The 23865-nt window shown below is 49.9% G+C and overlaps 1 protein-coding gene across 4 annotated transcripts; it reads left to right on the top strand.

Annotated features, from left to right (window-relative positions):
* The first annotated feature begins 8467 nt into the window (after window positions 1–8467).
* TBC1D21 (TBC1 domain family member 21) lies at window positions 8468–22262 on the top strand. Of its 4 annotated transcripts, none has more exons than XM_003363651.5 (11): window positions 8468–8727; window positions 14638–14745; window positions 14886–14989; window positions 16199–16293; window positions 16772–16882; window positions 17010–17110; window positions 18059–18155; window positions 18497–18597; window positions 19614–19730; window positions 20395–20478; window positions 20838–22262. In XM_003363651.5, exons 1-11 carry the CDS (start codon window positions 8668–8670, stop codon window positions 20868–20870), a joined length of 1011 nt encoding a protein of 336 aa, XP_003363699.2. In that variant the 5' UTR covers window positions 8468–8667; the 3' UTR covers window positions 20871–22262. The 4 variants fall into 4 exon arrangements, with proteins under 4 accessions (XP_003363699.2, XP_023509763.2, XP_014589612.2 ...); XM_014734126.3 differs by having other exon boundaries at window positions 8494–8727; window positions 18464–18597; window positions 20838–21018; XM_023653995.2 differs by lacking the exon at window positions 14638–14745 and having other exon boundaries at window positions 20838–22248.
* Window positions 22263–23865: the final 1603 nt, after the last annotated feature.

The raw sequence follows: 23865 nt of genomic DNA, 5'->3' as shown, positions 1-23865 counted from the left end.
ATTTTAAAAAAACAAGACCCAACTATAGGCCGTCTATAAGAAACTCACTTTAAATACAATGACATAAATAGGTTGAAAATAAAAGGAAGAAAAAAATATACCATGAAACATTTCTTTTTTTTAAAGATTGGCACCTGAGCTAACAACTGTGGCTAGTCTTTTGTTTTTCCTGCTCTTTCTCCCCAAAGCCCCCCAGTACATAGTTGTATATTTTAGTTGCAGGTCCTTCTAGTTGTGGCATGTGGGACACCGCCTCAACGTGGCCTGACAAGTGGTGCCATGTCCGCACCCAGGATCTGAACCAGTGAAACCCTGGGCCGACACAGCAGAGCGTGCAAACTTAACCACTCAGCCACGGGGCCGGCCCCAGAAACATTTTTTTTAAAAGCTGGAAAGTCTATATTAATACCAGGCAAAGCAGATTGCTGAGGAAGAAAACTTGTCAGGGATAAAGAGGAATATTCCATAATGATAAAAAGATCAATTCACCTAGAAGATGTAGCAATCCTAAATGTCTATGCACCAAACAATAGAACTGCAAGATACATGAAGCAAAAAACTGGTAGAAGTAAAAGATGAATAGAAAAATCCAGTTGCACTTAGAGACTTTGACACTGATCTCTGAGAAACTGATACAAAAGTAGAGAGAAAATCAACAAGGATATAGAAGAGCTGAACAACACTATCAACCACCTTAATCTGACATTTATAGGACATTCCACCGCCAACAGCAGAATGAACATTCTTTTCAAGTTGCTCATGGATCATTCAATATAGACAATGTTCTGGGTCCTAAGACAAACCTTAGCAAATTTGAAAGAATTTCAATCATAAAAAGTATGTTCTCTGACCATATGGAATTAAACTAGAAATGAATAGCATAAAGATAGCTGGAAAATCCTCCAAATACTGGAAATTAAGCAATACCCTTCTACATAATCCATGGGTCAAAATCTGGGAGGTTAAGGAGCTGGCATGCTAGCCCAGGAAGTTTGGTCTGGGAGCCCACACTCTTAACCACCAGGCCATGTGGCCTCTCAGGGATTTTTAGAGCCTTGAATGCCAGGCTAAGGAATTTGGAATTTATACTGTATTTAATGGACAAGGTTTTAAGGATTTTTACATATAATGCAGGGCACTATTTGCAGACAGATGGAAGGGGCAGGAAAAATCTGCATTCTGTCCCATCAGAGAGGCAAAGTGAGATTAAAGAATTTGGATTTTTCCAGACGTCTGAAACGAGACATCTTAGAAGCAGGGCCCATCCCTCCTTTTTCACAGAGATTATTTTTAGTCTTTCTGGTGTCTACACATGCTGGGCAACCTGGCAGCTCCCGAGGGTGGAGCATACCATTGCCATTTTGCAGGGAACTTTCTGAGGACAAAGACCGTGTCACTCCATAAGAATGGGGCTTTCCCAAGGGTTAAAAGTAGCTGTGGCTCCGGACAAGTTGCTCAACCTCTCTGTGCCTCAGTTTCTCATCTGTACAATGGGGATAATATCACCTCCCACAGACCCGCTGTGACCTTGGGCTGAGCTGGCTGGAGAAAAGGCTGGTGGGGAATTCGGACCCCTGGCTCCTGGTAGCTGCTGTGGGCCCCTGGCTGGAAGGAGGAGGTCTCTCTAGTTTGCAGGAAGGCCTCAGCATGACAAGGAGTGGGACTCCTGCCTCCCCAGGGCCCAGTGTGGGGGCAGGTCAGGACACAGAAAACTTCAGCCGCAGAGACTTTGATCGACAGCCATGACAGGGAGGCGTCTGCTCTGTTTGAAGCAGCAGAAAGGCCCATCCTTCTTATCACAGCCTCTCTGCGCAGCGGCACCACGTGCTTCTGCAGCCGCTGCTGCCGCTGCTGCTCAGAGAGGACCAAACAGAGGAGGCACTGCCCAACCCACGCCTGCCACCCCCACCCTGCCTCCCTGTCCACCCCCGGGATGAGGGTGTTGAGCAGAACCCGCCACTTTCTGTTCTTCACCTGGCCTGACCTCAGAAAGGAGGAGAAGGGAAAAGACGCCTGTAAGAGCTTCCTCGACTCCTTCATTAAACTCTCACAAGACTTCCCCCTCAGCTCGGTATTTCCCCTCTTTTCTTCAAAGCCTGCTTTAAAACATCCCCACTTGCTGAGATCTAAAGGTACTAGGCCAGGAGGAAGGGGACTAGATTCTAGTTACAGGTCTGCATTTGATTTGCTGTGTGACCTTGAGCAAGTTACTGCCCCTTTCTGGAGCTTAATTTCTCTATCTATGAATTAGAGTTACTGTAAATGTTTTTTAGGGCTCAATTTAAAACTCTGTGATCAAGACCAGCCTGTGGCCAGGGTCAGGGTCAATGTGGGTTCACGTTGTAGAATTATCTTTCTCAGATCCTGTCACAGAAGAATTACCCCCATAATCCTAACTGGCTCCAAGTTCTTGGCCAAACGTTTTTCCGCACAATCTCATTAGTGGAACCTGCTCCCCAGGCCAGACCCGGGGCTTCCCGCGAGTCTCCGGGAGTCTGGAGGATGGGATAGTTCCAGAAGAGGGAAAGAACAGGGAGTGAGGTGGGAGAGAAATATTTCTGGTCTCCCTGCCCCTGCCAGCTACAATTTTTGCATGGAAGCGAGGTGCTCTGGGTTGGTTTTGTGCTGTGTTTCAGGAAACGTAAGTGTACCTGTGCTGTGGTACATGTTATACGTGTGCCGGTACGCACATTTGTGGGGCTGTTTGTGTTTCTGTGGGTCTGACTATGCTGAAGAGTGAATGTTGAAGGCTGTGGTCCTGCATTTTTGGAGTGCTTGTGTACTCTTGAATTTGAGGGGTGTGGTGTATAGTGTTGGAACTTTCGCACAGGAGAATGCGTGACGGGGTGTGACCCTCTGAGGGACGGATGTGCGGCTGTAGAGTGCTGCACGTGCTATGTGTGTGCCGAGGGCACTGTGGGCCGGGGCCTGTGAGCTCTTGGGCATCCCGGGCACTCTTCTCCCGCCTGGAAGAGCCTCCTGCTGCCTCTGGCCTTGCTGCCTCTTCTGCATTGGAGGGCAAGCTGGGCCGTTGACCAAACATCCCACCTGAGGTCAAGGGTCAGCAGCACCCTCAGTGATCACAGCTGCCCCTGTGGTCCTTGCTGCCTAGCCCAGGGGCCAGAGCAGGCAAGAGGGGCTGAGTGAGGCTGGGGGGGGGGGGCTCCCAGCGGAGTTTCTTGGGGGGGTCCAAGGTTAGCCTGGATGTGGAGCAGACCATAAGAACACAAACGACTGCTTGGACAGTGCCAGAAACCGTGCTGAGCACTTCACAGACACTATTGAAACCTCGCGACAACACCTTGAAGTAGATATTGTTACCCCATTTTACAGGTAAGGAAACTGAGTCCTGGAAATTAAATGATTTGCCCTGGGTCACACAACAAGTACGTTGTAAGTCTGGGATCTGAACTCGGGTCTGTTTAACTCTAAAATTCATGTTTCTCTCCCCCTATTCTCATCTATGGACTATCCTAGAAAGAGGGGAGAATGGGGCTCATATCCCCCAAAACCCACAGTTACCAAACAGATCTGTTTGGCTTGTTAGATTTGAGCCTTCATTTCACACAAGGAGCTTTACACCCTGGGTTTGAGCTCCACGGCTCCCCAGTGGGGAGAACGGAATGGGGAAGAAAACAGCAGGGTCCTCGCCCAGGAAGGCCTCCCGGGGCTGCTGGAGAGAACCCCTCTGAGCTTTGACGGTGGCAAGGAATTAGGTGTACAGGCCTCAGTCCACACTGGTGTTCCTGGAGCCCACATGGCTTGTTCTTGTGCCTTCTGCAGGAGCCCTGCTTCGTGGACACCCTGGGGACGGGGGTGCTGGCAAGTGACTCAGGTAAAGTGGCCAGAGGACACGGACAGCTGCTCTTCCCTGCGCTGGGACACTCCACTCGTTCCGTTCTCCCCCCAATTTAAGAAGCAGGGAAAATGCATTATTTTTTCATTAAAAATTCCTTTTGGAACATATAGCCTTCAGAGATGTGACTAGCCACATTCTTTCTCTCCATTAGCAGTGCTGGAGTTATCTGGAATTTCTCATCCTTTTTCCTCTCCATTTCACCCCTTCCATCCTCTTTGTATGGTAGGTTGTAACACTCGCCCACTCCCTCCCCTGACCATCACTACACATTCTGGTTTTGGACTGAATAACAATTGTAAAATCTGGGGAAGCAGTTACAGCAAACAAACTCCCTTCCTACTGGGCTGTGGGGTCACAGTCCTCTGAGCCAGCAAGAGGTTAAAGATGCCCACTTCTGCCAACCGGATGGGGGAGGCAGCTGCATGTGACACAGAGATGGCCTGGCTCTCCAAAGCTAAGTAGATCTGGGCAGTTCCTGGCTCCCCCACTTACCAGCTGGGTGATTCCAAGCAAATAACTTAAACTCTCTGAGCTTCTGTTGCCCTCACAAGGCTGCCAAGGTTCGTACTGATATATATATATAAAGCACTTCGCCTGAGTTATACAGCTAGTATCCTATAAAAGGCAGCTGCGCTTGGGATGTCCAGGGACAAAAGGGGGCCTCTGGGGGCCAAGTGAACAGTAGACATGGCAGCAAGAAAGACACAGCCTGGGCTCAGAGAGAGTCAGAGCTACGTGCTTGGTGGTACCCCAGGAGCCTGGGCTGGGGGCAAGGGACAAGGAGAATCACGGTGAGGACTCCCTAAGGAGCAAGCCCTCTTCAGAGCAGGAGGGGCTGGCGGCCTCTCTATTGCTGACTATGGTGGCTTCTGCTCAGAATTGCTCCTTTGGGTTATTTCTGGCATGCATGGCAGCTGGATGGGAGGTGACAAAGGTGTCATCTTCAACTGACTCAACAGAAGTGTGGGGCAAGTGAGGGCTCCCCAAGACATGGAGAGGGCCCAAAATGCAGCAAATAACCCCTTGGCACTCCAACTAACTCAGGGGACTTCAAGGTGGCTGGGCTGGCTATTGCTCTGGGGAACTCCAACTACCTCATGCTCGGAAGACAGCTGTCTCCACCCGCAGCCCCATCCCTCTGCTCCTCTCCTGCTAGTGACACAAGATGTGCAGCTGTCTCTAGCATTGTCAGAAACATCATGCTCCACGGGGGCGAGGGCAGGAAACCTGCTGCTGAAAATCTAAACTTATCCCTGTTCCCCACAATCGGAGGCAGAGAGAAAAGGACAGCTTGAACACGAAAGATCGTCGGCACTTTGTAATGAAATAAAATCAGAATGCATGTGATTTATACCAAGAACTAGAGTTCTTAGTTCTTGGTATAAAGACAGTCACAGGTAGTGTCCTTTGAAGGGGCTAAGAGGTAACTAACAGGGCTAACAGGGACGTGGCCGCCCTGCATTTCAGAGTCGTGTCGTGCTGCGTTGACATGAAGGCAACTGGAGTGAACTCGATTTCTAATGCTGGCCTCACCCGCTTTTATAGTTAGCCTGCTCCTTAGGCTCCTGGAGAAATGCAGAGCAGCAGAAACGGCCTGGCTCCCGGGATCTTTGAACTTTTGTATTGATGTTACTACAAGCCTCGTGGAAGCAGGCAGCATCTTGGCTCAAGTCTAGTTCATAGAAATTTTTTGGACATGTCCTGGGCATTAGCAATAATAATGGGGATGCTGAGGTTAATAATAACTACCACGGGTTGGGTGCACCTGTGCTCCAGGCCCAGGCCGGGCTCTTTACACACACTTCTTCACTGACCCTTCAGTTCCATGAGATATTATCATGCCCCCTGGGAAACATGAGGATGCTGGGACTCAGAAAGGTAAGAGATAGTGTCAAGAAAATGACACCTCTGGGAGGAGTCCCCCTGCACGGAGCACAGCAAATAGCGCAGCAATGCCTGCCACCAGGGGCAGCATCCCAGGAATGTCAACCCAGTCCATGATTTGCAGGTGCCAAGAAGGACACTCCTCACACTGGCCCTGGAGGTAACAGCGTTTTACTCACATAGAGAAGAGTCAGAGCAGGGGCACCTTCAGTCCCCCCAGACACAGGTTCTCAACCCACAGCCAACACAGGGCCACGGTCTGCACACACCCCTCTCAAGCTGCAGGCAAAGGGCCCCATTCTCTCCCTGCCAGAAAGAGGCACAGTGGTGGGATTGGCCAGGCGCCATGTGATGCACACACTCAAGCAGAACAAAGGGGCAGACGTTGAGTCTGGAACGGGGAAAGACATGCCCAGACGAGGCGGTAAGTCACAGCACAGGCTGTGAGGGCTCCTCTTGGTGAGGAGGTGTTCCAGCCCCAAGCCCCCTCTGAGGCAGCTAAGCAGAGGTGGGAAGACTATGCACAGACGGCCTTTCCCAACAAGTGGGACCAAGGTCACATGGTTGGCAGGTGGCAGGGTCAGGACTTGAACCTGGGTTTTCCTGGCACCAAAGGCTGTGAGATCTCTCACTGCATGAACAAGTGCTCTTGTGAGGATGAGAAGGTCTTCTCCAGGTGCCTTCCAAGCCTGGCCTCCCGCCTCACCACCACAAGGCCCTCAGCCAAGGCCCAGCCAGCTTCCTCAGAGAAAAGATGGGCTGGGAGGCTTGCTCCTGGCTCCCAGCACTTTAATGCAAATTCTAGGTCTCTGTAGCCCACACTCCAAAACCAAGAACAATATTTTAAACCTGGGACTCTCATGCCCCGAAGGATCACCATGTACAGAAATTTAAAGCAGAAAATTGGGCTCCCCAAACTCTGGTTTGCATTAGGGCCATTTTCCCCTGTTGAGTGGAAAATGTGTAAAAGAAAAGTGATAAAGGGGAATCTAAAGAATTTGGGAAATTATGTCAATTCATGGACATGGGAAGGACCATTCAGCCCTGGAGAAAATGAGATTGGCACATGTCAATCCATGGTGAGAATCAGAAAAAGGGATCAAAACCCTTCTCGCTTCAGCGCAGGGTCCTGCAATTCCCTTTGAACACTAAGCCTCCGTGTGGTTGCTATGAGGCTTTTGCAATACGACCAAACTATCTTGGCTCATTTGGGGAAGAATTATTATCTTGGATTCGCAGACAGGGAGCCAGAGGTGAAAGGAAGTTCAGCAGATGATCTGTGTCTATCACGTCCAGTTCAGAAGCCACGTAGGATCTAGCACGCAGACTTTCCAACTCCCTGCCTGATCCTCAGCTTTTTAGGGAAAAACTGCAGTTAATTCTCAGCTGCCGATGTCGTCAATGTGGAGGAACAGAGGCGGAGATAATCCCAAACAGTGAGTAATGCTCATGCCGCGCCTCCCACTCTGGACTTTTGCTTTGGAAGCTTCTCGCAGACCTCAGGGTGAAGGCGCCTGCTGCAGGAAGCTGTCCCCTGCTCATCCCCTCCCCCCCCTTCCTACTCAAAGCCGTCTGCCTCCCGCTCCGTGAAGACCTAGGGGCGGACTAAGGGGAAGAGGCCATGATGCTTTCCCAGGTTGGGAGGGAGGCAGAGAAGAAGGCGTTCTGATTTAAAAGCCCTCCTGCAGTGCAGAAAGCTAGCGGGACAGTAACAGTAAGTGAGGCAGTGAATTGTGTCCACTGAAGACTTCCATGTGGATGCTGATTCATTGTGTTCATAAAGACGTGAAAGCCCGAGGTTGACTGTATTCTGATTTCAGTGCTGGAGACCCACGGCTCAGAAGAGGGGAAACATCCAAATTTGAGGTTGGAGTCCAAATTCCAACTCCAAGCTCCTGATTCCAATTTGGTTGATTTAGTTACTATCAGCTCCTAATGACTAAGGATGCTTTAGACCAGATGGCTTTAATGGCCAGGACCTGAGTAGGAATGCAGGCGATGCTTAATTAAGGTGGAGAACTGGTGAGGCTGGAACCAAGAAGAGCCGATTCCTTGGATTCGGTCATCAAATACTGAGCACTTTCCAAGTGTCAGGAGGCTGGATTGGCAGTAGGAGGGGAAAGCACACAAGAATCAGACACTGACCGTGGCCTACAGGAATTCAGGTAGGAGGGGAGACTGGGCATGCAATACATACAGAGAGGAAAGTGAGATGAGACCTAAGGGAGCTTCATTTATTTTTCCTTTTAATTACATCATTCATTCGGTTGCTTGGGCACTGTCTTAAGTGCTCTGGGCATAAAAATAAATAAAACTGGTCTCTACCCCCAGAAGCTACTATTCAAATGCTGGATCTGAGTCACCCAGGGAGCTTTTCAAAATACAGTCCCCCGGTCCCAGTCCAGACGTGCTGATTCTGAGTCTCTGGAGGTGGCACCCGAGAAACCGGAAGCTCGGACTCCAGGTGTTCCCAGGTTTGAGCTCTGCTCTGGTGGGATAACGAGTGAAGGGAGCCCCAAGGAGGAAGAGCAGGGGCAGGGAGAAAGACTGCCTGTCCACTGCCCTCCTGATGAGCCTGGCACCCTGGCCTGCCTGTCCTCTGACCCCCACCTCCGCTGAACACCCTGCGTGCGCCGCAGTTCTTCTGGCTGACTGGTGGCTTTGTCTCCTTGGGTCCTGGGCACGTCTTACCTCTGAAGCTGAGTGTGCCCGTGTTCCAAGGTCATTGTGATGAGGGTTCTAGGGACCTTGTGACACACTGTTAGTGGCTCTGGTCAAGTGTGGGAGGTCAGGAGTGGCTCATTGTTCCTGGGAATGCACCTCATCTCCCAAAAAGAACATCACCTTCCCCTGCTAATTAGCATCGTTTAGGGCTCCAGGTGAGCTCCAGCCAGAGGCTACTTTGAAGACAGAGAGCAGGGGCCATGACCACCCTCTCCCCGGAAAACAGCATCTCTGCCAGGCGGTCGGCCTCCTTCATCCTGGTGCGTGTGCTTCAGCCCAAGTCCCGCCCTCCCCAGCCTCTGGTTAGGCTCATTTTCCCTTATTGGGTGGGAAGGACTAGGACCTTGAGGTGGCCTAGAAGGCGGAGCAGGGTAGGTCGTACTTTGGTCTCACTATCAGCACCAACAAGGGGGCTGGGAAACCACGGGCCCCTTTCACCCTTCTCTCTAAGCCAGTGTTACCTTTTCCCTATATGTGACTTTCTAACTTCAGTGAGTCTTAGTTTTGCAAATTGTCTCTTGAAGACGGTGATAAATTTTCCTTGGTGCTTTTGCCAACAATTTTGGTATGCTGCCACCAGGTGGCAGTAACGCTTTTGTTAGTAAGTGGTGCCAAGCCCAGTTAACAAGATACATCTATTCATTAGAAGTCAGCCTCAGTCACAAAGATTTTCCACGTAGTATATTTTTCAAAATCATAATAACTATAATGACCTTAACCAATCTCAAGTGTCATTAATCATAGTGATTAGGAGAGTGATACATTAAAAAATCAGAAATGCAAAATGGGCACCTCTCTCCCTGAGTATTAAATGTTACTGTTTTATTGCAGACTATCACCAGGCCTTGATTTGAATTTTCTTTGTCTTTCTTCATTTCTCTGAACTTAGAGAAAGATAATAATAACAAACTGTCACATAGCATTTATTATGTACAATGACTGTTCTAAATGCTCTATTTTTAGTCATTTATTCTCAGCACAACCCTATGAGGCGGATGATGTTTTTTTCTTCATTTTATAAATGACAAAATTGAGGCACAGAGACTAAGTAACTTGCCTGCAATCACACAGCTACTAAGTTACAGAGCTGGTACTTAGACCCAGGCAGGTGGGCTGTGGAGTCCGTTTTCTAAATCAGTGATTCTCAAAGTGTGGTGCCCAAATCTGCAGTATCAGCATCAACTGGAACTTGTAAGAAATGCAGATTCTTGGGCCCCAGATCTTCTGGGCCAGCAACTCTCGGGGTTAGGGCCCAGCGATCTGTGTTTTAAGCCCTCTGGGGGATTCTGACGTGCAGCTAGCTTTGAGAACCACTGGTATGTTTTTTTTGAGGAAGATTAGCCCTGAGCTAACATCTGCTGCCAATCCTCCTCTTTTTGCTGAGGAAGACTGGCCCTGAGCTGACAGCTATGCCCATCTTCCTCTACGTTATATGTGGGACGCCTACCACAGCCTGGCTTGCCACGTGGTGCCATGTCCTCACCCGGGATCCGAACCAGCAAACCCCAGGCCGCCGAGAAGCGGAACGTGCGCACTTAACCACTGCACCACCAGGCCGGCCTGAGAACCACTGTTTTAAACCATTCTTTTAGTCACTGATGACACTCCCCCTGCACCTGGGTTGATAATAATCATCTGGGGGGACCTTTCAAGTGCACACAGGGACCCCCCTCCCGATTTTACTATGCCTGCCCTCCCTGGGCTCCCTCCCCCTCCCCCAGGCGAGGGGAGTGCGTCTGGTCCCTCAGGTGAACGAAGTGGAAACAAAATTGAGAACCTTAAGCACAGGCAACAGCCCTTCCCAGGCGTTGCTGAGGGCTTGTTGCTGTGAGCATTTGCAGCAGTGGCATCAGAAGCCCTCACAGAAAGTTTTCCTCATCTTCCAGTGGCTTCCCTATTTTACTAAAAATATTAGAGAAAATCTTTAACCCAACGATGCAGAAGGGGAAGGAGGGTGGGAGATGCAGGCCCCCAGCAGCAGGAAGCTCTTAGACAGAGCGAGCCCCTTGCAGTTCCCGCTTCTGGCCTCCTTCTCCAGATGAGGCAAGGCTAAGGTTCCCCCAGGTTCGCTGGTGGGGAGCCCACCGTGAAGGTGGGAGATCTCCACACCTGCTCTCCCCAGTGGTGCTCTTCCCGGGAGACTAGCAAAGGAACTGCTGCAGAGCCAGAGGCCATCCAGCACTTCACAGGCTACGTGGTTCCCCCTCTGGGTACCAGCTCGTTGTACCCACATGGTGAGGTAGGGCGTTCATAGGTCAGTGGAGCAAAGAATGGGGGAATATGGGAGGATGAAGATGGATTCGAGAGGCTATTGAGTTGACAATCGCCATCACTTTGAAGGACCCCAGATACGGGTTCCATGGTTTCTGGCACAGACAGTGTGGATGTACAGGGAGAAGAGAGGGAGGGGCCTTCCATGTGGAAAATTTCCCTTTAGCCCCCTGCAGGTCAACAGGCTTCTATACTTGCCCCTGGCTTGCAAGCAAATGTTTTAGATGTTCGTATGTGTGGCCTGTAGTTTGCTTAGGTTTGGGGAGACACAGGGAAGTGGTGTGGCTAGAGAAATAGAGTTTCCCGCAGGAGCAGGCAGTGACTTTTCCTAAATGAACTCAGCCCCACAAAGAAGGCAGATGGCCAGCTGTGCATGTGGAGGTTTGGTAACGCGGAACCTCTGACCCCCAGCTGATGCCTGCCTGCAGTGTTTCCGTTCCTCTCCGCCTCGCCGCACCGACGCCGTATCTTTTATGATGGTGTGCTGTGCACATTACTTTGATTACTTTTCTACCGTTTCATTGTGTTTGACCTTTTTTTCATATCTTTGTTCATCGTTTATTTTTAATCTTTTTATGGCACTTGATTTTAAGGTATACCTTTTGTTAACAGCTTGTATAGATGCGTATTTTTTTTTATTCAAGCTGAAATCCTCGCCTTTTACCCTCCCTGTGGCATGGCATTGGGGTTAAGCACCCTGACTCTTGCACCAAATAGCTCTAGGTTCAAATCTCAGCTCTGATGCTTGCTTTGTGACTTCAGATGTACTGATTAACCCTCCCACAGCCTCAGTTCCCAGGTCTGTGAAGCAATGTAATAACCACAACTACCGTATGGATGGCTGTGAAGATTAATTAAATGGTCAGCATCTATGAAGTGCTTAGAACAGGGCCTGGCACGTGATCGATGCTTTTAAGTGTTTACAACTAATAAGAGAATTTAATGCATTTATTTTCATAACTGATTTCTTTGGGTTTCTGTCAAGCTTATGCTTTTATTAATTTCTTGGTTTTTTGTATTATTTGCTTTTATTTTTTAAAATGAGTTAGAAGGAAAGTGTCCTGTTCCTATAAATCTAGCATTTTTAAAGTCACAAATAAAACAGTTTCTTCTGACTCCATCCTCAAATATGATAAATAAATTGAATTTGAGGTTAAAAATCTCCCCAAGGAAACTCCAGGCCTAGATGGCCTTACTGGTGAGTTGTATCAAACATTGAAGAACAAAATAGTAGCAATTCCACACAAACTCTTCTAAAAAACGGAAAAGCAAGAATGCATCCCTACTCATTCTGTGAGGTCAACATCACCCTAACACCAAAATCAAGGATATTACAAGACAAGAAAACTATAGATCAATATCTTTCATAAACATGGATGCAAAAATTCTTAATAAAATTTTAGCAAATAATATCCAGTGATGTATTGAAAGGATAATGTATCAACACCAAGTGAAGTTTATCCCAGGAATGCAAGGCTGATTTAACATTCAAAATACATTCAGTATAATTTACTAATGAAGTAAAAAGAGAAAAACCATATGATCATTTTAATAGATGCGGAAGATCATTTGGAAAAATCTGACATCCATTCCTTATAAAAACTCTCAGCAAACTAGGAATAGAAGGGAACTTCCTCCATCTGATAACGGGCAGCTACGAAAAGCCTGCAGTTAACATTATTCTAAATTATGAAAGCCTGAGAGCTTTCCCTCTAGGACTGGGAACAAAGCAAAGATGTCTACTCTCACCACTTCTATTCAACATGGCACTTGAGGTTGTAGCCAGTGTATAAAACAAGAAAAAGAAATAAAAGACATCCAGCCTGGAAAGGAAGAAATTAAACTGCGTTTATTCGCAGATAACTTGATCATCTGTATCAGGGTTGGTCAGTATAGTAAGTATTTCAGTGTGCGTGCCATGCGTCTCTGTTGCTTTAGCTCTGAGTGAACGGGTGTGGCTGTGTGCCAATAAAATGGTATTCTAATCAACAGGTTGGAGATCAGATTTGGCCATGGGTGGTAGTTCCTGATCCTTTGCCTACATAATAAATCCCATGGAATCCACAAAAAAAGCTCCCAGGACTAAAAAGTGAGGTTAGTAAGGTTGCAGGATACAAAATCAATATATAAAAATCCATTGTATTTCTGTATACTAGTAATGAACAATTGGAAGTCGAAATTTTAAAAAATAACACCTTTTATAATAGCATCCAAAAAATAAACATTTATGGGTAAATCTGACAAAATATGTGAATAACCTATACACTGAAAACTAAAAAATGTTGCTGAGAGAAATTAAAGATGACCTAAATAAATGGAGAAATATACTGTGTTCATAGGTCAGAAGACTCAATAGTATTATCAATTCTCCCCAAATTGATTTATAGATTCAACGCCATCCCCATCAAAATCACAGCTATCTTTATCATAGAAATTGACCAATCGACTAAACTTCACATAGAAACGTATTGCTAAAGTTGATGCATTCCCTTTTATAATCAAGGATCCCGGGACCCAGCCCAGCTTCCCCAACCTCTTCTGCTTCCCGCCACGGTGCGCGCTGAGGGCTGCCGTCTCTGACTGGCTGTGGATTGGGAGAGCGTGATGGCCGTCAGAGGGTTCAGGAGATAGAGCTTGTATGAGTTATTAAAGTGCATCGCTCAATCCATTGCTATCAAACATGGAGTGAACAGAAATTATCCCAAATTTGGGCCTTTGGACTCTGATTCTTAATTTCCGGTGCTGTTTGAACCTCTCAAGAGCTTGCTACTCATGTGGTCAGCGGACCAGCAGCAGCAGCAGCAATCCCCTGGGAGCTTGTTAGAAATGGGTCGTCTTGGGCCCCACCCCAGACTTTCTGAGTCAGAATCTGCATTTTAAGAAGATCTTCAGGTGACACTTGTGCAAATTTAAATCTGAGTTGCACGTGTGCATATCCAGGTGTAGATTAATGGGAAGCTGGGAGGATGCGTATCAGACATACCAAGCTCTATCCGTCAGCGTAGCTTCACGCCTGCAATGGGGCATTTCCAGGCGTTCCTCTCTCCAGTAGAAGAATTTTCTCGAATAGAGCTTCTGTTGGAACTCTACCTCCTCGTTATTGTTTTATGAGCATTTTAATCGCTTTGCATGCAGTGCGCTCGCTTACAGACATACCCTTATCTAAACCAGAAGCCGGTGCTCGTGAAGCACTGTTTTACTCTTCCAGGAAAGGTAAAATGGAGCTCATGAATGGGTTTAATTAGTGCTTATTTTATATTTTTCCATGATCAAAGTAGTATGCATTATTATAGAAAAATGAGAAAATACAAAAAAAGGAAAAAAATTGCTTATAATCCTATTGCTCAAAGGTCATCACTTTTGTTTTTAGTGGGTTTTTTGGTGGTTTTTTTTTCAGTCTTTTTTCTAACAATTATTTCTAGAGGTTAATTCACTATATAGCAGAGTATATAAGGTGCAGCTTTTGTAATATATAACAGAGATATACAGAGTATAATACATAGGAAGGATAGATGCTGAATACACAATCTTATATTCTGCTTTTTTCTAACATTTGTATTTTTACAGATTATTATTCATTCCTTGTAAGCATCATTTTATATGCCTCACAATATTCCATTGAGTATATAAACCATAGTGTACTTAACTATTCCCTTATTGCACGACATTTAGAGTGCTTGCATTTTGCATTTTGGTAAGTAATGTGCAATGAAAATTACTGTCCATATAGCATTTTTCTGCATATTTTAGTAATTTCTTCAGGATGTATTTCCAGAAATGAGTCAGAGGCTGTGAACTTTGAATCATATTGCAAAATCCAGAGTATATAATTTAAAAATCACACTTAAAAGAAAGGCCAAAGGTTCCTAGCGGAAGGCTGAAGTGGCTGTCCCTGGCAGGTGAAGAGAAAACCCCCCATTGACAAGACAGAGTGGGATGGCTTCTTTGACGAGAACGGTCATTTGGCCAAGTCACGAGACTTCATTTGTGTTAACATCCTGGAAAGGGTATGGTCCCCAAGTTACCCTTGGCCTTGCCCTCGAACTGGGAGGCGTGGCTGGGCAAGGGGGCAGGCATGCCATTGGAAGGGGTCCTTTTGGCAGGCATCCAGAGGGCCATGACCTCTCACCTGCCACTTCTACCACAGGGTCTGCACCCCTTGGTGAGGACGGAAGCCTGGAAGTTCCTCACTGGCTACTACTCATGGCAGAGTTCCCAGGATGAGCGGCTCACAGTGGACAGCACAAGGAGGTAGAATGTTCCAGATGCTGTCAGGGGAGGGTGGGTAGCAGAGCAGGTGAGAGGGGGTGTCCACCCCACCCTGGCAGGTTCAGTCTTCTCACAAACAAACTTCTTACTCTGAGATACAAAGCCCCATGGTGCTCCCGACCCAGGCCCCACACACAGGCCGTGCCAGCGCCTTCCTCACCCTGCCCAGCTCCATTTCCCAGCCCCCACACTGCTGACACGGGCTTAATCCCAGCAGCTCCTCTCACCCCACCACAGGCCCACCCCATCCTTCCCAGGGCCTGTGCCCCCTAATTGAGGTAGAGAAGATTCACGCACAGGAGCCAGCCAGAGAATAATCCAGGGCAATAGGGGATCAGAGGGCTCGGCTGAGGAGTCCTGAGAGCCCCAAGGGCCCATCTTTGTTAGTTTCCTGAGGCTGTTGTAACAAAGTACCGCAAACCAGGTGTCTGACAACAGCAGAAATGTTCTCTCTTGGTTCTGGAGGCCAGAAGCCCAAAAGCTGGGTGCCGGCAGGGCCGCGCTCCCTGCGAAGGCACTATGCGAGGACACTTCCTTGCCTCCTCGAGGTTCTGGCGGCTCCTGGCATTCCCTGGGCTGTGGCTGCATCGCTCCAGTCTCTGCCTCGGTGGTCACGTGGGCTTCTCCTCTTCTCCCTGTGTCTCTCCTGTGTGTGTCTTACAAGGACACTTGTCACTGGATTTAGGGCCCACCTGGACAATCCAGAATTATCTCATCTTGACATCTGCAAAGACCCTTTTGCCAGATAAGTTCACATTCATAGGTTTCAGGGGTTAGGGTGTGAACTTCTCTTTTAGGGGTCACCAGTCAGCCCACTACACCACCTAAGCATCTCTAAAGATGGGCACGAAACACTGCCTCAGCCAATCCTACCTATCCTGAGGCCTAGGGGCCAGCATCATCTCCGCTGTACACAGGAGGAAACTGAGGCTTCCAGAGGGAAAGTGCCATCCCCAAGGCTTGACCTTAGTTGCAGACACCCAGCTATTAAGTTGTGGAGCCAGGATTCAGGTGCCGCGGCGGGACTGCACGGCCCATCTGCGCGCTGCACTGCAGGAGTCTGTTAGAGGACAGTGAGGGCTGGGGCAGCAGAGGTGAGGGAGCAGCAGAGGTAGCGGGTACAGCCCAGAGGCCCCGTGATGTGCCAGGAGGGGACGGCTGCCTCGTTCAGCCTCCATTCTGTTCTCACAGGAAGAATTACAAGGCCTTATGCCAGATGTACGAGAAGATTCAGCCCCTTCTGGAAAACCTGCACCAGAACTTCATAGAGACTCGGAATAACATCGGTGAGCAGAGTCGGGTGGGCAGGGCTGGGCAGAGGGGAGGGTAGGAAGCCATCTCTGCCCCCTCCCCAGTCATGTCGAGAGGGGGTGATTCCTGGGTTCCTGAAAGCTGCCTTGACATGCTCATCCACCCATCTCCACTGGGTGCCCCAAGATGCACAGCACTGTGTATCCCTGGGTGCTTGCTGTTCCTTCTGGTTTGTCTTCGTCTCTTCCCCCCTGGGCCTTGAACTAGGTTGGATTTGAATTGGACGAGGAGGGGAGGCATTCCTGGCCTGGCCAAAGATTTGGAGGTGGGAAAAAACCCAGGCAGCTCACAGTGTGGTGAGGGGTAGAGCCTGGTGGGCTGATGCACCTTTCACAGCTCCCTTCTCAGGAGGCTCTGGGTCCTATTTCTGGGGTGGGAAGAATAAACTCACCCATGGACCCCTGTGCAGGAGGGGATCTGGTGCCACCCACCTGTCCCTTGCTCCCAACCTAGCACATGACATCCAGAAGCTCTACGACAAAGACCCCCTGGGCAACATCCTTATCGACAAGAAGAAGCTAGAGAAGATCCTGCTCCTGAGTTATGTCTGCAACACCCAGGCAGGTGCGCCACTGGCTGAGTCTCCCCTCAGCCCTCTCTTCCCAATTCCTTCCCAGAAGTCCTTCCCTGCCCGAGCCCAGGCTCCGCCCCTCCCACCAGGCCCCTCCTCACTGGCCCCTCTCCACCCCAGAGTACCAGCAGGGCTTCCATGAGATGGTGATGCTTTTCCAGCTGATGGTAGAACATGACCATGAGACCTTCTGGCTTTTCCAGTTCTTCCTTCAGAAAACGGTGAGAGCTGGGCCTGGCTCAGGGGACCCCACCCCTTCCCCTTGAGATTAGGCAGGCATTGGCAGCCCCAGCTATTTCCTCCAGCCCTGAAACAGCCCTCCGGTCCCAGAGGAGCCTAGGATGGCAATGCCAGCCCCAGTAGGTGTGTTCTAAGGGGGAGGGGGCAGGCATTGGAGTTGAGAAGCAGGGTGGAAACATGCTCTCACCAGACCTTGAGAGAGCATGGCTGGCCAGGCCCGGAGATGGCACGTTCTCCTGACATTCCCTTCCCAAAATGCAGCTCTGCTCCCACAAATCCTCCATGGCTCCCCATGGCCTCCAAAATAAAATCCAATAACCTTAGCCAGGTATTCAAGGCCTCCATCTTCAGTCTTTTCTCTCTCTGCTCCCTTCACACGACCTGCACTCCAGGCACACCAGGACTCTGTATTTCCCAGATGTAACTCATACTGTCCAGGTTGAGGGCTTTTGAAGTTGCTGCTCCCTGGAACACCCTCCCTGTAAAGCCTTTCCTCATGATCTGTCAGAGGCTGCCCAGAACCCATCCTCATCCCTTTCTCTATCCTGGCAACAATGTGTTCACTGCTCTTTCCTTGTCCTGATTGGTTCTAACCCATGTATGTGTGTGGAGGAGTAATTGGACTCACTGCATTGTGAACCACACCTAAGACATCTCTGCACCCCTGCCACACACACACACACACACACATTCACAACACAGATGCACACACATATACAAACACACACTGCACACACAGATCACAAGGACATAGACACGATGTGTGCATGTACATACACACACATACACCCAGACTCAGACAGACATGGGCTGGGCCCAGAGCCAGACACACACAGGGCCTCCAGAATTGGGGAACTGGTGAAGCAGGCCTCTCTTCTGGTGCCTTCGAGCCTAGAAGGTCTTGGTTTCCCTCCCCACATCTTCCACAGGAGCACAGCTGTGTCATTAACATCGGGGTGGGCAAGAACCTAGACATGCTCAACAACCTGATCAACTTCCTGGACCCCATGTTTGCTGAGCACCTAAGTGAGTGGACCCCCTCCTGCCCCGATACACCCCTCACCCGGGGCAGACAGGGGCAGTGGCGATGCCCAGTCACGGGGAGAGGGAGCAGGGTCGTTCAATCTTCTCTCCAGGCCCTGGGAAGAGGGTACGTCTGGATGGGATTGGAGTCTGAGCAGCTGAAAATCCACCCTAAACAGTCTCCAAGGGCAGCTGGCAAGTTGACAGCCAGGTGTTCTGCACTTCCCAAGTGTGTCTGCAGGCTCTGTCGTTGCCTCGCTGTGTGTTTTTGCTTCATGGTGCATGCCATCCCCTGTTCTCCCTGACCACAGCCTCGGGCTGGCACCCCGCTTCTCTCCCCACAGAAGGGAAGGGTGCGGGGGCCGTGCAGTCCCTCTTCCCCTGGTTCTGCCTCTGCTTCCAGCGAGCCTTCAAGTCCTTCGACGACGTCTGGAGGCTCTGGGAGGTGAGGCACTCCTCTGGAGACAGAAGGGAGAGGCCCCTCACACAGGTGGGGGGAAGCCCTTATCCTGGCCTCCCCTTCACCACTGTCTGGATGGAGTTCAGTAGCTTGGGGTTCATCGGGCCAGTGACCCTGCTCCTCCCTGTTAGAAGAGGCCAGAGTACTATTCATCCAGTCCCACCCACCATACCTTCTCAGGGCAGGAGGGGCGGGGGCCTTACACCTGTGCCTATGGAAGCCTGGCCTGCCATCAGCTCTCCTGCTGTCCTGGCCTCACTCTGCTCTCACTTACCCAGCTGCCCCGCCTCCCGAGTGCCAGCTCCTTGCTGAGTCCTCACTCCTGAAGCATGCGGGGCCCCCAAGGACACGTCACACCTGCAGTCCTTGGATCACAGTCCCCAAGGCCATCAGCAGATGAACCTCCCCAGGAATATGCCCACCACCTGTCACTGCCCGGCCCACGGCCTCCACTGCCTGCAGGATCCCACCCAATGTTCAGCCTGGCATTCAGTGCCCCAAGAGTTGACTCCCACCTGCCTCATGCCTCCTTCCTGGCCTCTGGTCTCCACGCCCTACTCCATGAGCTCCCCAAGCCTTTGGCGGCACCCTTGGATTGTTGATGTCCCATCCACCGCTGCTTTGCCCAAGCTCCACTCGAATGCTACAGTTACCCAGTCCTCTCTCCCTCTCCTCTCTCTCCTCTCCCCTCCTCCTCCCTCTCCCTCCCTCCCTCTTCCCCTTCCTCCTTCCCTCCCTCATTCTCTCTCCTCCTCTTCCTTCCCTCTATCTAATGAGTTCCCTGAAGCCTTTTTCTCTGAGTCCCCCGTAGCCAGCACAATGCCTAGAAGCCCAGAGGTAGCTGTGAGCACTTGCCTGAAAGAATGAATGAATGAGCATGTCAGCAGCAAGGCCCAGGTGCGGCTGACCCCAGCATGTTGTTGGTGGGTCCCTCACCATCCTAAGGGCGTCTGCAGTCCCAGGCCATAGGGCCCAGGCTGAGACCCGCCCGCCACATGCAGGTGCTGCTGACGGGGAAGCCCTGCAGGAACTTCCAGGTGCTGGTGGCCTACAGCCTGCTGCAGATGGTGCGCGGGCAGGTGCTGCAGGAGAGCATGACTGGCGACGCCATCCTCCTGGTGAGAGCACCATGGGCCGGGCCCAGCCCCATCAGCTCCTGGAGGCCCCCGACATCCCACACCATCCCTGGCCAAAGGCTCCTGGTTTGTGGGGTGCTGGGCTTCAGAGCCCTTTTTGCCCCTGGGCAGGAAGAGTGATGAGACCTGAGACTCCTGAGTGCTTTTATAGACTAGCCCGTTTAAGCCTCATCACAAGCCTGACACAGAGCCGTGACAACCATCATATCATCACCCCTGTTTTGCGTATGAGGAAACTGAGGCCTTGAATGGTTCTTAACGATTAGGCTTGACAGCCTCACAGTTAACCCTTTGGCCCTAGGGTCCTCGGCAAAAGACCTAGAATTTTCCAACATTTCTAAAGAGGAGCTGAAGACTTTGTTCAAAGAAATCTTAGGTGGCACCCCAATTATAAGACAACTCCTCTTTAGAAGCCCCTGAGATACTCGGTGGAGCCCTGGGACTCGCTGGAGTCCAGTATGAAAACTACGTCTATCTCCCCAAAATATAAAATTCCAGTGGGGAAATTTTAGGCACTGTGCCAGGCTGGTTGGGGAGAGATGGGGTGGCCCCAATGACTGCTGTGAGCAGCGGCCTTGTCCCCTTGAAGCATCAAGCTGCCCCCTGTGCCCCTGGAGACCTGCTTCCTCCCCTCCTCCTGGCACAGGCCTGCAATAACCTCATCGACCTTGATGCCGACGAGCTGATCTCTGCAGCCTGCCTGGTTTATGCTGAGCTCATCCAGAAGGACGTAAGTTGTACTGAGTATTTGTCCTCCTTCTCTTTCTCCTCCAAGAAGCCTTCCCTGATTGCCCAAGCCCAGCCCATGGGAGGCATTTTCGGCTTCAGAGACGCAGTTTGTGCCACTTTCTCTGCCACCAACTCATGGCTCTGCGTGGTCTTCCCACTGTTTGTGTGTTCAACTCCTACCTCCCCAAGCAGACTGTGCGTCCTGAGGACACAGCCCTCACTCCTCATTACCAGTGGCTCTAGGTGCAGGGCTGGGCACCCAGGGGCTCAGAGAATGTCACTGGCTGGATGAACTGAAGAATGAGAGCAACAGACCAATGTCCATCCACCTCAACTTGCCAGAACCTTCCTTTACCCCAGGTTCCTCAGCCATTACAGGATTTCTTTCTCTGAGGACACCCGCAACAAACAGACGCCCTCAACGGACAGGAATAAGGTGGTTCTTCGGCCATGAGGTCAGGATCAAGTCCACTGGGGTGTTGGGGTGAGGGTGTAGGTAATACAGCTGCAACAGAAACAGCCGTCTAGAGTCATGATTTGTGATGGGCCATGTGTCTCCTAGGGGGGCGCACACGGGCAGAGACAGGATGGTCCAGTGAGAAGAGAGACCTGGTGGGTAAAGAGAGAGATTGTGTGGGTTTGAGAGAGGGTGTCCGCTAGGAAGAGATTGTGTGGGTCAGCAGCTCTTCCGTGGCTGAGGGTTTCAAAGGCTATGGTGGTCCCACATCGGGAAGCAAATGATTAAGGGCATAACCAGCTTCTGGAGCTTTCCCACCTCCTGCGAGACAGCATTAAACCTGTCTAACAGGCTTGCTCAACTCCTGGGACTCAGGCCTGAGAGGAGGGCCTGACCCCAGGGCTTTGCCAGTCCCGCATAGCCCCCCTTACTCCCAGCACACCAAGCACACGTTAGGTTGTTTTTCCAGAGCATCCCAGCAGTCTGTGGAAGGACACACCCAAATCTCTGGCTAGCAGATGGTTCCCCTCCTGGTTTCAAAGCCTTCCTCACAGGTGCACCTTCCTTTCCCAGCCTGGAATGCCTCCTCAAACTAAACTACCTGTTGCGGCCTGGTTCAGTCTTGTTCAGCCTCTCTAGAGAATGCCATCTTTTCCCTGGCTGAGCAGTTCAGCATCTCTCTGGGGCAGAGGCTCATGCCACAATTCTCCCCAGACTATGCCACAGCCCCAAGCCCCCCGCTGCTGGGGGACCCATGCTCTGAGGGGTACCCTAAGGGCAGACATGGAGATTGGCCAGAAGGCACTGAACTTACAGGGGGCTGGGGCTAGCTCTGCAAGTGTGTACACCTGTATGCACATACACATGCACACACACAGCCCTGTCCACTGGCTACATCTTTTTCAGAGGAAGCTGATGGATGGCAGGAGGGATCCACTGGTTTTGCTGTGGACCCTGGCCCTTAGGGGTGAGGCACAACCATCCTTCTCACTCTTCAGCCAACCTCCCCTCCCTTTTGCTCCCATCCTGTCACTCTCAGTGGCTGTCACTCAAAAGGCACTATGTCCCTGGTTAGTGTGACAATCTCCCATCCATGGCTGTCTCTGAGTCTCTCGGCTGCTGTGTCTCTGCTGGAGGGGGTGTTGCTGAAAAGCGGGTCCCTGTTGCCCACACCAGGGTCTTCTCTGTGTGGGGAAAGAGCCAGCATTTGCTGGGCAGGAAGACACATGCATAAATTCATGTACTGTGCTTCTCCTTTGGTTTATGTTCCTGAGACAGTTTATTTAAATAAAGTTTCCTGCGTGGAATACGGTTCTCAAAGAACAAAACTGTTTTCATTTTACCAAAGACCAGAGTAAGAGACATCTCGGTGAGCTGACTGCGGCCTTGGGAAGAGAAGAGTCCATGGAGATGTCAGCTGTGCATTTCTTAATGCTTCTTTTGGCCTGGTGGCATTAGTTAGCCTATGATTTTTGATTGGAACATATACAAAATGCCAAATATCTATCCCAAAACTAAAAAACTCAAGAACTTACCTTCTAAACCAACAGTTTTCAAGCTGGTTTTTAAAATCCTTGGTGCCCTATTGTTACACAATTGTTCCTAGGAGCCCAGTGGCTGAAGTTTGCGCAGGAAGCCCAGAGCCCTCCTCTCTGCGAGCCCCCTGACACCCGTCCTTGAACCTCACATTGTTCCCTGTGGTACTTCCAAGGAACCTCTGGCCTGCTGGGAGCAGGTCTGAAAACCTCTGTTGGTCTTAAAGATGAGCTGGATTAAGTCTTAACACCAAATCGATCCAGGTTCAGATAAATTCCAGGTGATGTAGTGATGGAAGTAAAGATCTTAGAAGAACCAAACTTCTCTCAGTTCATTGGCAGCACTCCCAGCCAGTGGACTGGAGGTTAGGATCTTCCCACCATGCTGCTGCGCATATCATGGAGCCAGCACAGGCTTCTCCTCACTTAGTTTATGACTTATATCACCTAGGGTTATTTTTTTCTAGTAAGGTCCAATCTGGAAATAGAACTATAAGAAGCACTAAAATCCTAGAGCCTCGGTTCCCTTTAGCTTAGGGACTGTGCTGGTCTAAATAACTTGTTAATTCAACACACATTTATTGAGTCTCTACTGTGAGCTGCCCACTGTCCAGGCACTGAGAATTCAACAGTGGGTGAAAGAGAGACACAATCCCTGTTTCTGTGACACTTAGAGTTGAGTGGGGACCAGATAATCACCCTAAAGGATGTGTAATTGCGAATTTCCTTTTGTGCTCTGAAGGAAAGGAATATGGTTCTAGGAGAGAAGATAACAATTAGTAGTGGTGGCAGTAATGTCGATATTTATGGTAGTGATGTCAGTGATAGTGGTTGTGATGATGATGATGGGTAGAAGGAGTTGTGATGTCAGTGAATGATAGTGGTAATGATGTCAGTGAGGACAGTAGTAGTAATGTCAGTGATGATGGTGATGGTGGTAATGGTGATGTCAGCAATAGTGTAGGTTTGGTGGTGGAGATGGCAATGTAAGTTTTGGTGGTGATGATGGGGATGTCAATGGGGTTGGTGGTTATCAGTGATATTGGTGTCAATGATGTGGTATGGTTGGTGGCAGAGGTGTGATGCAGTGTGATGGTGATGGAAGCAACTGGGGCGTCAGTGAGGTTGGTGGTTGGTGGTGAGGTTGCTGGTGTCAATGATGTAGTAGGCTTGGTGGTGAGGTGTGATGTCATTGATGACAGTGGAGGTGGTGGTTGTGGTGATATCAGTGGTTGCACTAGTGACAGAGGTGTGATATCAATTCTGGCAGTGGTGGAGATGAAGGTGTCAGTGGTGATGGCGGTGGTAGTGCTGAATTTCATTCAGTCAACAAAAGTCTACTGAGTACATATCTACAATGGCCATCTCTGTATTGATAGAGATGATGGTGTTGGGG

This window comes from Equus caballus, chromosome 1, assembly GCF_041296265.1.
Source record: "Equus caballus isolate H_3958 breed thoroughbred chromosome 1, TB-T2T, whole genome shotgun sequence".
Classification (NCBI taxonomy): domain Eukaryota; kingdom Metazoa; phylum Chordata; class Mammalia; order Perissodactyla; family Equidae; genus Equus; species Equus caballus.
Note: the sequence above shows the minus strand (reverse complement) of the source record. Positions and strands in the feature narration are given on the sequence as shown.